Source organism: Gaeumannomyces tritici (assembly GCF_000145635.1).
Source record: "Gaeumannomyces tritici R3-111a-1 unplaced genomic scaffold supercont2.3, whole genome shotgun sequence".
Classification (NCBI taxonomy): domain Eukaryota; kingdom Fungi; phylum Ascomycota; class Sordariomycetes; order Magnaporthales; family Magnaporthaceae; genus Gaeumannomyces; species Gaeumannomyces tritici.
Genome location: NW_008804547.1, coordinates 4743702 through 4756496, shown reverse-complemented (window position 1 = coordinate 4756496; position 12795 = coordinate 4743702). Strand labels below are relative to the sequence as shown.

The following is a 12795-nucleotide window of genomic DNA, read 5'->3' as shown; positions in this document are numbered from 1 at the left end:
GCCTGTGCTGATTGGCCACACCACCTCACCGGGTCCTTTTGATTTCGCGGTCAGCCTCCAGGAAAGAGTTTTTTTTTCTCGCGCCTGGTCGCGTTGCATTTCCCCATTGCCACTCCGAATTGGGCAAGAGCCCGATCAGGAGCGCTCCAAGCGATGTCCGCGCCAGAGATGCGCTCCATTGATTGTATTGCGATTCCTCCTATTCGGTTCTGCCCGGCCGAAAGGTGGACGTGGGCCAGCAACGAACGGTCTGCGGCCGCCGAAACAATGAATGCGGTCCGTCCCTAGCCTGCCACCCTGTCTGACTTACCTGGCGACGACTACTCAAGCTCAAACCACGGACATTCTGGCACCATGTCCTCGCCCCAAAACCAAGGGTATTCAGCCACCTCATATGGCATTATCGCCGCTCGCATCTGCATCTACCGGCATATTACTATACAGTCCAGCCCCGCGCCTCGCTGCCCTGTCCGCGCACTGGCACTCTGCAGGACGCCAATAATGCCCCGACTACAGCCTGGTGCTCTGAAAAGCCCCGGTGGTTTGGAGCCACACAGCCTCCTCGAACAAGCAGCCGCGGACAGAGCTGGCAATCGAGGCAAGCTATACTATCCCTGCTAATGGCTGCATAATGAGGGGTCACCCTGCAGCTCCTCGCGGTCAAAGTGGAGGACCCCAGCACCCCGGGTGCCCGGCACCAGCCTCCAACAAAAAACCGCACAAAACAAAATCAAATCAATTGATTGCAATGCCTTGTCACCACAACACGCGCCTCAGATCCTCTCAAAAATTATAGATGGTGTAGGGAAAATAACTGCCCATTAGATAGCATATAAAAAATAGGCGCTGGCTATTATTTGTTGTGGGTAAATTGGCTTCAAAGTGTGCCCTTTTTATTTACGTATGCGGATTTTTTTTGGAGGTTGGTGCCCGGCCAGTAGGGGAAGCTGACAGGGGCCGCGGAGCTGGTGTCACGAACCTTTTTAAACCCAGGTGGAGGTTTTCCGGGGAAAATGGCCAAGGGCTGGAGAGGACACCCTGGACATGGACGAAACGAACGGGGGTGGTCCCAGTCGTTGGGCTGCCGGCAAGCACCGTCTTCTCCGGCAAACTCAGTCATTCGGTCACCAAAGAGCGAGAGACCGAGAGATGAGAGGAGCAGGACGTCGCTGGCATTGCAGCTAGCTGATCCCCTTCGCGCGAACCGCCGACAGCCGACATCCCAGCCACGCGTCACATACCAGCACTCTGTGCGCTCGCCTTCTCCACACCTCATCTTCGCGTGCACCCTCGTGAGTGTGCTGAGAGGGAGCATGTTACCTTTTATCCACGCACATAATCAACATCTCGTCTCCGCCAAGTGCGTCAGACCCTTCATCCCGATGCCCTTTGGCTGCCCTCCAAGCCCACGACTGGTTTCACTGCCGGCCGATCCACTTGCGGTCTGGGCTGGCTACTCCGAGGTAGCTGCATCTCCAACGAGATCCAGCACACCCTCTCACTCCGCCTCCCGTCAGCCGCCGACTACGTATTGGATTTCCGTCTTCCCCCGTCTTTGCCCACCCCGAACCGTCAACCTAGTCCACTGAAAGTCTAAAGGGACTCACGAGGACAGTTCTGGCACCACATGTACCACGCCGTGGGCCCAAAAGAAAATACCCAAACAACAGCCGAGGAGGCCTTTTTCACCCCCTCTCTTGCTCTACCCCAGCTGTCCCGTCCTGTCGGCTACCCTCCATTGCCAAACGGCTGCACATCAGTACCCCTCATTTTTCGATTGATGTTACGTTAAACCCTTCAAGTTGGTTGGCCCGTCCCATCACACAAGAGGGACAGAGACGAAGCCTAGTTGTTTCGTCCAACCCAACTCTTAACATATTGACCATCCCCCCTTCCATGCTATTAGGGCACCCTGCCGAACCTATGTTAGTGTGCTCGGCGATTTGCCGTCTTGCTTTTCGTTTTTATTTCTTTTTCTCTCCTCATGTCACTCCCCTGCCATGTTTCGCATTTTTCCGTCGGGCTGCAAGTCATGGCACACCTTCACATGGCCTGCACAAACTATCAGGAAGAGAAACCAAACTGGGCTGGGAAACCACTCAGATGAAATAAATGCCACTTGCCCGTGAGGCCCACTTCGAGCTGACTTTTCCGATCAGCTAGTCCCTGGACCATTTCAAGAAGATCCTTCTCTCCTCTCGCCTCTTCGCCTCAAATATTCGGACCATCGTCGCCCTGTAGCCTACCCTCTGCTATCTGACCCGACCGCATGGAACCGCTCCCACTAGCCAGGTCCAACCCGTCTCACTATATTGTCTATCGTGGCCGCCCCAACCACACATGCAGGTCGTATAGCCCCCGGCTAGGCTTTTGCTGCATCACATCAAAACTCTCTTTCGCTGCGAGGCGCACGTCTTTTCGCCTTTGGGCTGCCTCGTGACCCCTCTCAGTCGCTGATCGAGGTGTTTGTGGCACACCTTGCATCTGCCGCTAGCCCTCATACGACAAGTCTTGACATCCCCCTCGCCAAAGACGCATGACCGGAAATTTGTGGCGAACCAGCCCTCCCCATCCACGACATATTAGTCCACTACTTGCCGCTTTTGATTACCTTGATATTTCCTCCACACACTCGACAAGGGCCCTTATTCCAACCTCGAAACTCCCATACTCCGACTCCCACACGGGAGAAACAACAATTTTTCCGTCAACTCGACGAGCCGCCCTTTTGATCCACTTGGTTCAGAGGCACCACGATATCCACTCCTGGGTCACCCACATAAGCTTGGCTAACGGGGCCAAGGATTACTCTAGACAGGTTGCACGCCTGCTTGATTCGTTCCTCTCCGTTTGGCAAGACTGGTTCTGGTGACGGCAACCATGGGCATGCCGTAGCCGTTTTCCTTCTCTCTTTTCCAATTCTGCCCGAGCTGTCTAAGGCACTCGCTGCCAGCACCCGAGGCCCAATTGGGAGATACCCATCGACAGTGTTAGACGCAAAAGGAGACGGCCCCATCCCTGCCCTACCTTCAGCCAAAGCTCGACGACCGTGAAAAGACAGGATCGAGCCTCTTATCACATCTGAAAAAGGGAGCACCACGGGGAGGAAAGCTGGCGGGCTGTGCGAGGAGAGGGAAATCCGAAGCTGGAAAAGCTCTCGGGCATTGTCACCTACCGCATCCCCGTCTTGCCTCAAGAAGTCACATGCCCCATAACTCTTATCCCTAGTCCATCTATTGATGGATTCCATGGTGATCCGGCTAGATCCTTGCGAGACTCCTGGACCATGGCGCCACATCATGCACGACGGCGATGCAGCGAGTGGGAATGTTGTGGTTGCGGCAGCCCGGCTCTCGCAAACCTTCTTGGCGCAAGAGCTCGGGGGAAAGGCGCAGCATCAGGGCTCAATATTGAGCTTGGAAGCCAAGCCCCTGGAGGTCAACAGAACGATGTCGGCCAGCTTGGGGGTTGATATGCGCGAGGTCCCCCGAGATAGTAACGCCTCGCCTCTCCTATATCTGCCACCGACAGCAGCGTCGAAATTCGAGTCAAGGGATGAACCGCCAAGGGCACCCGCGGCCGCGGGGGTGTCGACGGGAGCGGCGGTCAAACCACCATCAGCATCATCCACAACATCAACCGCCTCTATGCTGGCACTCGGCCCAAAGATGGTTGCTGGAGTGAGAACGAAGCCCGACGAAAGGAGCTGCGTATCCTCAGCACATACCCAATATCTCCCCACCAAATTGGCTTTTGGGAGTAACGGCTCGTCATCAAGGGCTTCCTTGAAGCGAGCCCGCCCTCTGTCAGACGTCGATGGCCCCTACACGTCGAATCAGGGGTGCAAGAAGCGTCGCCTCCTCCGGCATCTCGTCACTAGCCGCCTCTCCCAGCGCTTCTCCATCCCTGCCACGCACGTGCCAAACCTTTCGGGCACTATCGGCATGACAGGCGGCGGCGGCATGGAAAAACGGTTCCTCAGGCTCGCGGCCGTGGCGGCCGCCCGGCGCGTCGCAGCGTCGCCGACACCAAGCACCGGGGCCCAGCTGCAACTGCGCCAGCAGCCACACAGCACGCCGCCGTCCGAGGTTCTCCGTCGTGCGGCCATCATCAACCGGTTCCGGATGCGAGTGTTTGTCCAGCCTGCCGAGCGCGGTGACGCCGCTGTGGCGGAGATGGCTGCCTCGGCAGCTCTGCTACGCTTCTCCCCAGGTGTGTATGCCGCAGTTGGCGGGTCAGGGCTCGCTCGATTCCCCAGGTCCTCGGCGTCAGGCCAGAGTCAAGAAGGAATTTCCATGCCTCCGCCGCTGCGGCCTAGCCTGCCAGCGCCGACTTCGCCGCAGTCGATACCGAGAAGGGCACTATTTATCAGCAGCACTGGTGGCCCCAGCCAAGTCATCAAGCCATCCTCTGTAGAGGCCGAGGCTCGGGACCCCAGTCCCTACCAAACACAGCAGACGCCGGCACCACCGACGCCTTTTTCGCTTCCTGCCGCCATTACGGCTATTAGACCGCTATCTCGCGTCGCGGCCATTGCCCGCTGCCGATCCATATCCCCAGGCATGACCCCGCCAGGGTCCCCGTCTAAGGGACTGCGCCCAGCCGACGCCTCCCCTCGGATGGCGGCGGCAGGTGCAAGCCGTCTACTCCCGATATCCCCACGACTGCAGCCCCTGTCCTCGTCTGACAACGAAGAGGGCATGGCGTTCCCGACGTCGGAGCACGAGAGCCGATACGAGTCTGGTGACGACTCGGACGACGTCTACACCGACTTTAGCGTCATGTTTGGCGGCGGGGGTGGTGACGGGGCCGAGGACGACGATGGGATGAGCGGGAGCGAGGTCGACGGGTATGAGGAGTTCATGGACGACCTGGACGGCATCCCTTGGTCTGCGCGGTGACGAAAGGGAGGGCTCTTGGATGTGCATGGGTGCCAGAATGTTGGTCTCAAAGCATCTGCTGGATTAAAAATGAGGGTCTGGTTTGCTGTATCGCCTGTATTATTTGCAACGTTGTCACGATTAGGTCCTTGCAGGGAAATCATGATAAAAAGGAGAATAAAAACAATTATCGTGGCTGTCTGATTTCACTATATTTTGGGACTGGATAAGAGATTGAGTGCTCAGGTGTGGGAAACTTCGGCTCCATGAGCAACATCACGTGCACCTGACTCGCTTCGCATTCCGAAAAGGGCAGCGACCTCTACATGGCTGGTGCTCGGCTCAGTGGAGGCTCCCCCGGCTGGTGGCTCTGAATCAGCCCATTTGGTCAAACCGGACTGCAAATCGAATCCCGCATTCCGGAAAGCAAGAAACCAAGGCACCTCCCTCGCGCTCAATCGAACCCGACCGACCGACCCAATTCCCTCCCCTCTGCCGCCATGTTTCTGTCCCGCTCCGCCGCCCAGGTCGCGCGCCGGGCCGCCATCGCCCCGGCTGTGCGTCGCGGCTTCGCCTCCACCGTCGCTCGCCGTGAGTCCAGAGCCCGACCTTGGAAACAGGTCGCCGCCGAGCCGAGGGCGCTTGGGGGCCAGCACGACGGCCTCTACTGTATTTTTTGTTTGAGCCGGAGGAGAGAGACTGACCATTGGGGACTTTGCTCTGCTTCACAGGCTCGGGCAGCTCATCGCAGACCACGACCCCGGAGAAGCCCATCCAGACCCTGGCCGGTACGATTTCATGCCACCCGCGATTCCCATAGGGGAGAAAAAAATAAAGAGTTTCTCCGTCCATCCTGCGCCAATTGTCCCGAACTGCTGGCAGTTTTGCTCGTCGAGGCGCCTCCTCTTCGAGCTCCTATCTCGCGGGGACCAATGGCGGGGTGGAGAAGGACTCGAGGCGCATAGACATGTCCCAGGACTGACGATTTTGATCATGACCAACCACGAGAAACTTGCAGACGTCAAGACTGCCGACGACCTCTTCGGCCCCGGCGCCAAGCCCGGCACCGTCCCGACCGACATGGAGCAGGCCACCGGTCTGGAGCGTCTTGAAATCCTGGGAAAGATGGAGGGCGTCGACGTTTTCGACATGCGGCCGCTGGACTCTTCGCGCAGGGGTATGTCTACCAATCACTATAGCCGTCGCTGGCGGCGCGGCCGATGGTCCGAAGGGCTTTAAGAGGAGGGGTGAAGTCATCTCGAGCCAGGTAGTGGGGAAATAGTGTTGGAGAGACACCGCTGACGCGCGCTCTTGCTGCGCAAACGCAGGAACCCTGCAGGACCCGATCCTGGTCCGCTCGGCCGGTGACGAGCAGTACGCCGGCTGCACTGGCTACCCCCGCGACTCCCACGAGGTCAACTGGCTCACTGTGAGTTTCCCCTCTTGCGCCGAGAGAACTGATGTCATTCTTTGGGTCTTGTTTAACCTTGGATATCTGTATGACAGATGTCTCGTGAGCGCCCCGTCGGCCGCTGCCCCGAGTGCGGCCAGGTTTACAAGATGAACTACGTCGGCCCCACCGACGACCACGGCCACCACCACGACCACCACGGCCACGAGGAGCCCAAGACGTTTGCCGACTACGTCAAGCCCCAGTACTGGTAAGAAACTCGCGGCTTGGAGAAAAAGAGGCGGCGTTCGGCCGGCGGCTCTACTTTTCCCCTCCCTCTCGCGCTCTGGATCCGTACCCGGAACAGCCGTACCGGGGGCGGGTGAACAAGCATTCGAAATGCTGTAGGGCAATGGGAGGAGGGACATCACACTGTAGAATAGTCCGCAGGGAAGTGGAAGTGCGTAGATCTATGTGTTCGCTCGCTGGCCTTGTGATGTGTGATGCAGCTATGTTTGATGCTCTTCGGCTTGAAGGAGGGCCAGAAGGAGGCGACGTCATCAGGCGCGGTTTTCAGCCGGTCCGAGTCTAGCGCAGTGCCGCGTCCAAAGGGTTCCGGACGCCAACGGGCCACGATCGTCGCAGACTATAGATATAGGCAGCCCTGCAGCACGTAGGCCAGCGCCTTCGCTCTACTAATCACCCAGGTATGGGTGGGCTGTGTGTGTGTGGATGGGGTCTGCCAATCGTCCGGTAGAGCTAGCTCGCCTGCTTGGGGCGAGCCGGCAGCCATGGTTTTGCAGCAGTCATTGCGCATCGCAACGTCCGAACATGACCACCAGCGGGCGGACGCCCGACACGGCAAGAGAGGTTTTGAATGTGCCTCGCGACACACCCCTTTCAGTCGGCGTCGTCGCCAAAGCTGAGCTTGATCTTTTTCGCCTTTTTCTTCTTTTCCTTGCCCGCGCCGCCGGCCTGCTTCCCACCTGCCGCTGCTGCTGCTGCTCCTGCTGGTGGTGCCGCCGCCGTCGACTGCTGTTTCTGTTTCGGGTCCGCGCCGTCGGTGGGCTTCTTCTTCTTCCCCCTGCTCTCGCCCCTGCCGTCTTCGTCGCCGCCCCCCTCCTCCTCCTCCCCACCACCTATGACCCTGCCCACGGCCGCCTTGCGCTTCCTCTTTGCGCCCGCGGCCTCCTCCTCCTCCTCCTCTCCCTCCTTGGGCTGTCCCTCGCCGGCCTTGCTGGGCCCCACCTCAACCCCTTCCTGTCCGGCGACGGTGCGCACGGCGGACCCGTCGAGGCCGACGCGCACGTCTGAGACGACGTCGCCGCGCTCGTCGACGACCACGGGCGCGTCCTCGGCCTCCTCGCTGCCGGATCGCTTCTTGACCGCGCGTCGCCGGCCGGCCAAAATCGGATCCGGGCCTTCCGAGTACGAGGACGGGTGCTGGCCGCGCAGGCGGGCGAGGAAGGGCGGGAGGTTCTGGTCGTAGGAGAGGTTGCTTGCCGTGATTTTTGGTGGCATTTTGTGGAGATGCTTGTGTGCTGGTTTTTTTTTGGGGTTTTTTTTTCGGAGGGCGGTGACGGTCGATCTGGCGAGTTGGTGGAAGTAGGGTCGGAGTTCAATCGGGGTTGATGAGGAATGGCGTGAGTTGGCGGCGGCGTTGAGCGGCTGCCTTTTGGGATGGCGGACTTGGAGCGGAGCCCTGTCGCGGGAGCGAGTGGGTATTATTTTGCAATGGAGCGCAACCGCCAAAACTCAACACCCTGCAAGTTACAACTCCCTTTTAGCATATTAGAACACTAAACCACTTCAATTTCCCGACCAGCTTGCAATGATCTTAGCCTCTTTCTGCAAACTACCAAAAACGTCCCCTACACCTTGTTCCTGCTTACCCAACACCCTGGCATCGTGGGCAATGAAACTCCTACCAGCACGGGACCTGATCGTCTCCAGGTCGTCATCGCACACTGAGATAGTAACCGTCGTATCAGACAATCAGGTTCCCCAGCCGGTCGACCTGGACGGCGCCCAGCAACGCCTCATCAGGCCCGCCCACCTAGGGACTACTGGCTATCCCGTGGATACGAACGCAACCCCCAGGCGCGGTCGATCTACTGCCTCTGGCTAACGACCTCCCCCTACGCGACTGCGGTCCCATGGTGGCGTAGTAGGTATGCACCAGGGGGGCCTCATTAGGCACCATGCTCATGCCGTCGGGCCCGAACCTGGCCCAGAAATGTCGTCCTCGGCCACGCCGTGGCGGATTAACGGCGACGGGACCGGCTTGGGCACGACGGCATCCAGCTCAGCCGGTGTTGGCAGCCCCGCCACCCACAGCGTGCCCTGCGTGACCCCGCCACCGAGCTCCCATTCTCCAGCGGCGTGCGTTGGCCCCAGCGGTGGCCCATGAGCATGCTGTCGGCGTGGTTGCATACAAGGCCGCGTAAGCGCAAGCCGGCCTCAACGGCGACCGACACTGGCGCGACCGTTTAGGCGGCGTCCATGATGCGTATGTGGTCGTTGAAGATGAGCAGGGGCCGCCGGCGAGCGCCGCGGCCTCGTGGCTGGTACCATCGTGAAGTGGGAACTTCGAGCGTTGCTGGGCGTAGATGCTTCTCCGAGCTTTGATGAATATCCAAGCGTAAGAGCTCGGCTCCAACAGCGGCCAAACGATAGCAGGCCGGTTAAAGTTTGCACATTACGCCTTTGGCGATTCGCCTACCGGGTCCCTTTTTACACCAATATCCAGATGCTGAGCAGTGAGGTGCACTTCCCGATGTTTGCACCCGCTATCATTCCCACCCATCGTGCGCAACGCCTTGATACTACCTCAGCTCGGCACAGCTGCGGGGAGCAACAATCTGCAACAATCTCTAGGCAAGTGTTACAAGACCAAGTCGGCTGAGGATGCTGGCCCCGACAGCTTCCCGCCTGTAACTCAGTGGTGGGAGCGCCCAGACGTGACAGTCGATACTTTGAGCAGTATCACGCTTGAAGTTTGGTAGTCCCTTTGCGTGATTCCCATCACCGTCGAGAGAGCAGAGCTAAATTAACTATATAGCAAAACCAATGGAAAGAGCCTCACTTGTCCGACAAGAAGCCGTGTGTGAAAACACTTCACATACAATGTTCCTAGAAAGAAATCATCTTTAGCAAGCGCGCAAAACAGCCCTCTGCAAAGTGCTCACGCCCAGGAAAGGTTTAGAGACCAAGTGCTCTAGAAAGATAGCACAGCCAGCTCAAGGCCGAGGTTGGAATCCCACATCAATCGATCACGTCTCGCTCCAAGAAAGCGAGCGGGCCAGTAGATAATGGGTGCTCTGACCCCATATCCATATTTACGAGAGCGGGGGCACATCTCTACGGCTGCGCCCGAGCGGAGGAATGCCAATTTGAAGCGAGGTTTCGGCCAGTACAACCCTGCCCCTGGGCTTCAACGTGACGACGCAACCCGCCTCGGCTGGGACAGCTGGGGAAAAGTGTTTAAACACGACGAGGCACATGTACCGAGGCATGCTAGTGTTGGAAAAGAGTGATATTGGTGGCAAGAAATGGAGGCGGTATAAGAAAGCCATAATAAAAGAGTACATCTCCGAGAGAAAGGTGGAGGTTCGTTGGCGATAATAAAAAGGTGGCGTAAACGTTAAAAAGCCATCGCATAGTAAAGGAAAAGTCCCAAGGCCAGATCCGTCCCATCATGATACTTCATACGAATACAAACAGGCGTACGATGTATTTTGCAAGTGCGTGAGTGTGAGTGTGGGTGTGGGTGAGTTTGTGTCAGTGTGAGCCATCCAAACCGTGGTATGTCTGATGGTCGAGGTGTTGGTTGTTTGGCCGAGGTTGACGAGACATGGTCGTCGCCCCTCGCCGTCTTTCCTCAAAGCAAAAGCCATCAAAGGCGGTCCAGCAGATCCAACCCTCCAGAAGCGAGGGACAAGAAGCAGAAAATAAAATAGGAAGTTTTTAGGTGGGGAAAGAAGGGTTATCGAATGTAACCCAATACCAAAATAAAAAGAGGAGGAGGTGGAGACAAGGTTTGGCCCGTGCACCGGACCAGTCCCCTGTTTTGCGTTTCCGACCTTGGAGCCAGACCAACCAAAGACGACGAAACCCCCGACAGCGAAAGCCGCGAAACCCGACATGAGAACCCCAAAGCACATGGTAGACAAAAAAGGATTGATAGAAAGACAAGGTGGAGAAACAAAGAGGCGCGACCCTGAAAAGTTGACGCAAGTCCCAGATAAGCAGCAAAAAAAAAAGTCAACGCGGGACGAGACTCAACCACGATTAACCAATTTTTACGGAGGCCCACACATTACGCGCCAACCCTCTCCTCCATCCTCCTGACCATCTCCCTCTCCTTGGGGCTCCTAGGGTCGGCGTCGATGCCGAGGATGGCAGAGATGCGAGTCTTGTCAGACTTGGCAGCGCTGATGCCGTAGGCCTCGCGGTCCTCGGGCGACAGGACGGGGGTGATGGGCGTCAGCGCCTGCTGGCGGTGGGCACCGCTGCAGCAGGGCGAGGGACCGTTCCTCCAGGCCTGCTCCAGGGCCGCGGGGCTGGCGCCGTGGCCGTACTCGGCCGCGATGCTGGACCAGAAGCCGTTGCGGTGGGCCGCGTAGATGGCCGACAGGCGGGTCAGGTCGACAGGCGGCATGTGCTGCTGCGAGGTCGGGGCCGCCGGGGGCGGGAGGCCGGAGCAGTCGAGGCGCAGGTTGGGGTGGTGGTGCGACGACGACGGCGCCGCCTTGGAGCTCGTCTGGCTGGTGAAGTTGGCGGCGGGCAGGAGGGGCGCGACGTGCTGCTGCTGCATGTCCGACATGGAGACCGGGTAGCCCCTGCTAACGGGCGGTGAGGCCAGGGCCAGGTTCATGGAGGCGGGCTTGGGCAGGATGGCGGGCAGCCGGGGCGAGTGGTGGCCGCCGCCCGACATGATGGCGGGCAGCTGGACGCCGCCGGCCGGCGAGCCGGGGCCGTACATGCTGCCTGTGGGCGAGACGGACCGGGAGGAGGACTCGTGGATGGGCGAGGGGATCGTGGCCGTGAGGACAGGGGAGTGGCCACCGGTGGACGAGCCCGAGGAGACGCTCGTGGTCCGCTTGCGGCGGTTCGAGCCATGGCTGAGCTGGTGGTAGTGCAGCCGGCAGGCGAGCTCCGTCTTCTTGAGGTGGGCGGCGATGTGCTTGTACGGCATCTTCTGGAGGCGAGTTTGAAGCAGGTAGACCTCCTGTTTCGTTTGCAGCGGTTCATCCCTGGTCAGCCATCATCCCTACACTGAAACGGTACCTGTTCCAGGTGTTGCACCACCTGGAAAACACGGCCAAGAAATCCAAACAAACATACCTCATCCTCACTCCAGGCTCGGCCGCCTCCGGTCGAGGCCGTTTTGCGGCTCTTCATCACTCCGTACTCGTGACGGTCCATCATGTCCGAGGTCGGCTGGTAATGCGCGACGGGGGCCGTCATGTGCATGGTTGGAGACATTCCTTCTTCCTTTTGGGTTTTGACCCAACTCCTTCTGCAAGCCGACTTGCTTGTTTCGACCGATAAATGTCTCGGTTGCGGTCGGTCGGTCGTGGTGATGGTGGCGATCACTGTGCGTGGTGTCCGGGAAAGAAAAAGTTCGAAGCTGGTTCGAGTGGGAAAACGGGCAGGACTAGCTGCGTCAAGAATCGAAGATTGTCGGGGAACGTGTGATCCAACACCTCTCTCAGTCTCGTGGGCCCTTCAAACAACGAAAGTCTGGCCTAATCGGTCTCTGCGAAAGAGAGGATCGTTGAGTGGTGTTCTTGAAGGGAGCGGTGGTTGTCGAAACGAAAGAGGATGTCAGGAATCAGAGAACGGATCCGGACAATGTAAAAGTAGTGGTGAAAAAGGGTTTACAAAAGGAGGTGTCTTCAAAAAGGACCAGATTATACTGAATCGAAAGCGAGTTCTTTTCCCGTAAAAGAGTGTATGCAGCCAAGCCAAGCCAGTTGGGCAAAGGGTAATAAAAGAGAGTAAGGGTTTAGCTGCGGGTAAGAAAAGAAGTGAAGAAATGAACGGGACACACGCAACAGCGTCGTGACAGAGAAAGATATTCTCAAATCTGAGGATCAACTTGGGTAGAGGAAGAAGATAAACAAAAGGAGGAGGAGGAAAAAAGAAAAGAGACGCTCGAGAACAGGAAGGCACAAAGATAATAATGGATCGATATTGGTGTCGACTGGCGTGCATAATGTTCGGGTGGAGGCAACATCCACCAGCAGTCTAAGACGACGGGCCAGGGGGGAGGGGCGTGGGATGGGAGGGGTGTGAACGTGAAGGGGAGGGAGGTTTGTGGGCGGTGGACTCTAAACCAGACCGCCTAGGCCAGCAGAGCATCAGGGCCATGTTTGGCAGGCTGACCCTGTCGGTCCTGCAACCCAGCGGACGCCATGGAGGCTTTGGGATCCGGGACGCTGGCCAGATCTGGACGGGTAGGGGTGTGCAAGTGAACATGGCACGGACACTGGGTGGGGGGGGGGGGNGGGGGGGGGGGNG

The 12795-nt window shown here is 58.4% G+C and overlaps 5 protein-coding genes across 5 annotated transcripts; 2 read left to right on the top strand and 3 right to left on the bottom strand.

Annotated features, from left to right (window-relative positions):
• Positions 1–1318: 1318 nt before the first annotated feature.
• On the top strand, positions 1319–5079 carry GGTG_06719 (hypothetical protein). The gene has a single exon (XM_009224541.1). The coding sequence runs from the start codon at positions 3240–3242 to the stop codon at positions 4899–4901; it is 1662 nt and encodes a 553-aa protein (XP_009222805.1). The 5' UTR covers positions 1319–3239; the 3' UTR covers positions 4902–5079.
• A 32-nt stretch (positions 5080–5111) lies between these two features.
• GGTG_06718 (cytochrome c oxidase polypeptide IV) lies at positions 5112–6759 on the top strand. The gene is made up of 5 exons (XM_009224540.1): positions 5112–5471; positions 5612–5668; positions 5899–6057; positions 6209–6309; positions 6387–6759. The coding sequence occupies exons 1-5, from the start codon at positions 5381–5383 to the stop codon at positions 6543–6545; spliced, it is 567 nt and encodes a 188-aa protein (XP_009222804.1). The 5' UTR covers positions 5112–5380; the 3' UTR covers positions 6546–6759.
• Positions 6676–7936, bottom strand: GGTG_06717 (hypothetical protein). The gene has a single exon (XM_009224539.1). It carries the CDS (start codon positions 7789–7791, stop codon positions 7171–7173), a length of 621 nt encoding a protein of 206 aa, XP_009222803.1. The 5' UTR covers positions 7792–7936; the 3' UTR covers positions 6676–7170.
• A 539-nt stretch (positions 7937–8475) lies between these two features.
• GGTG_06716 (hypothetical protein) lies at positions 8476–9076 on the bottom strand (the record flags this gene model as incomplete). The annotated part of the gene is made up of 2 exons (XM_009224538.1): positions 8476–8685; positions 8993–9076. 2 exons carry the CDS (start codon positions 9074–9076, stop codon positions 8476–8478), a joined length of 294 nt encoding a protein of 97 aa, XP_009222802.1.
• Positions 9077–9657: 581 nt separating this feature from the next.
• On the bottom strand, positions 9658–12461 carry GGTG_06715 (hypothetical protein). Its single transcript, XM_009224537.1, has 2 exons — positions 11617–12461; positions 9658–11500 (listed from the first exon to the last, which is right to left on the bottom strand). Exons 1-2 carry the CDS (start codon positions 11755–11757, stop codon positions 10589–10591), a joined length of 1053 nt encoding a protein of 350 aa, XP_009222801.1. The 5' UTR covers positions 11758–12461; the 3' UTR covers positions 9658–10588.
• Positions 12462–12795: the final 334 nt, after the last annotated feature.

Coding starts and splice junctions, on each gene's coding strand:
- GGTG_06719 (XM_009224541.1), top strand. CDS start 3,240: ATGGATTCCATGGTGATCCGGCTAGATCCTTGCGAGACTCCTGGACCA.
- GGTG_06718 (XM_009224540.1), top strand. CDS start 5,381: ATGTTTCTGTCCCGCTCCGCCGCCCAGGTCGCGCGCCGGGCCGCCATC. Junction 5,472..5,611: donor CGCCTCCACCGTCGCTCGCC/GTGAGTCCAGAG, acceptor TCTGCTTCACAG/GCTCGGGCAGCTCATCGCAG. Junction 5,669..5,898: donor GCCCATCCAGACCCTGGCCG/GTACGATTTCAT, acceptor AGAAACTTGCAG/ACGTCAAGACTGCCGACGAC.
- GGTG_06717 (XM_009224539.1), bottom strand. CDS start 7,791: ATGCCACCAAAAATCACGGCAAGCAACCTCTCCTACGACCAGAACCTC.
- GGTG_06715 (XM_009224537.1), bottom strand. CDS start 11,757: ATGTCTCCAACCATGCACATGACGGCCCCCGTCGCGCATTACCAGCCG. Junction 11,501..11,616: donor GAGCCTGGAGTGAGGATGAG/GTATGTTTGTTT, acceptor CAAACGAAACAG/GAGGTCTACCTGCTTCAAAC.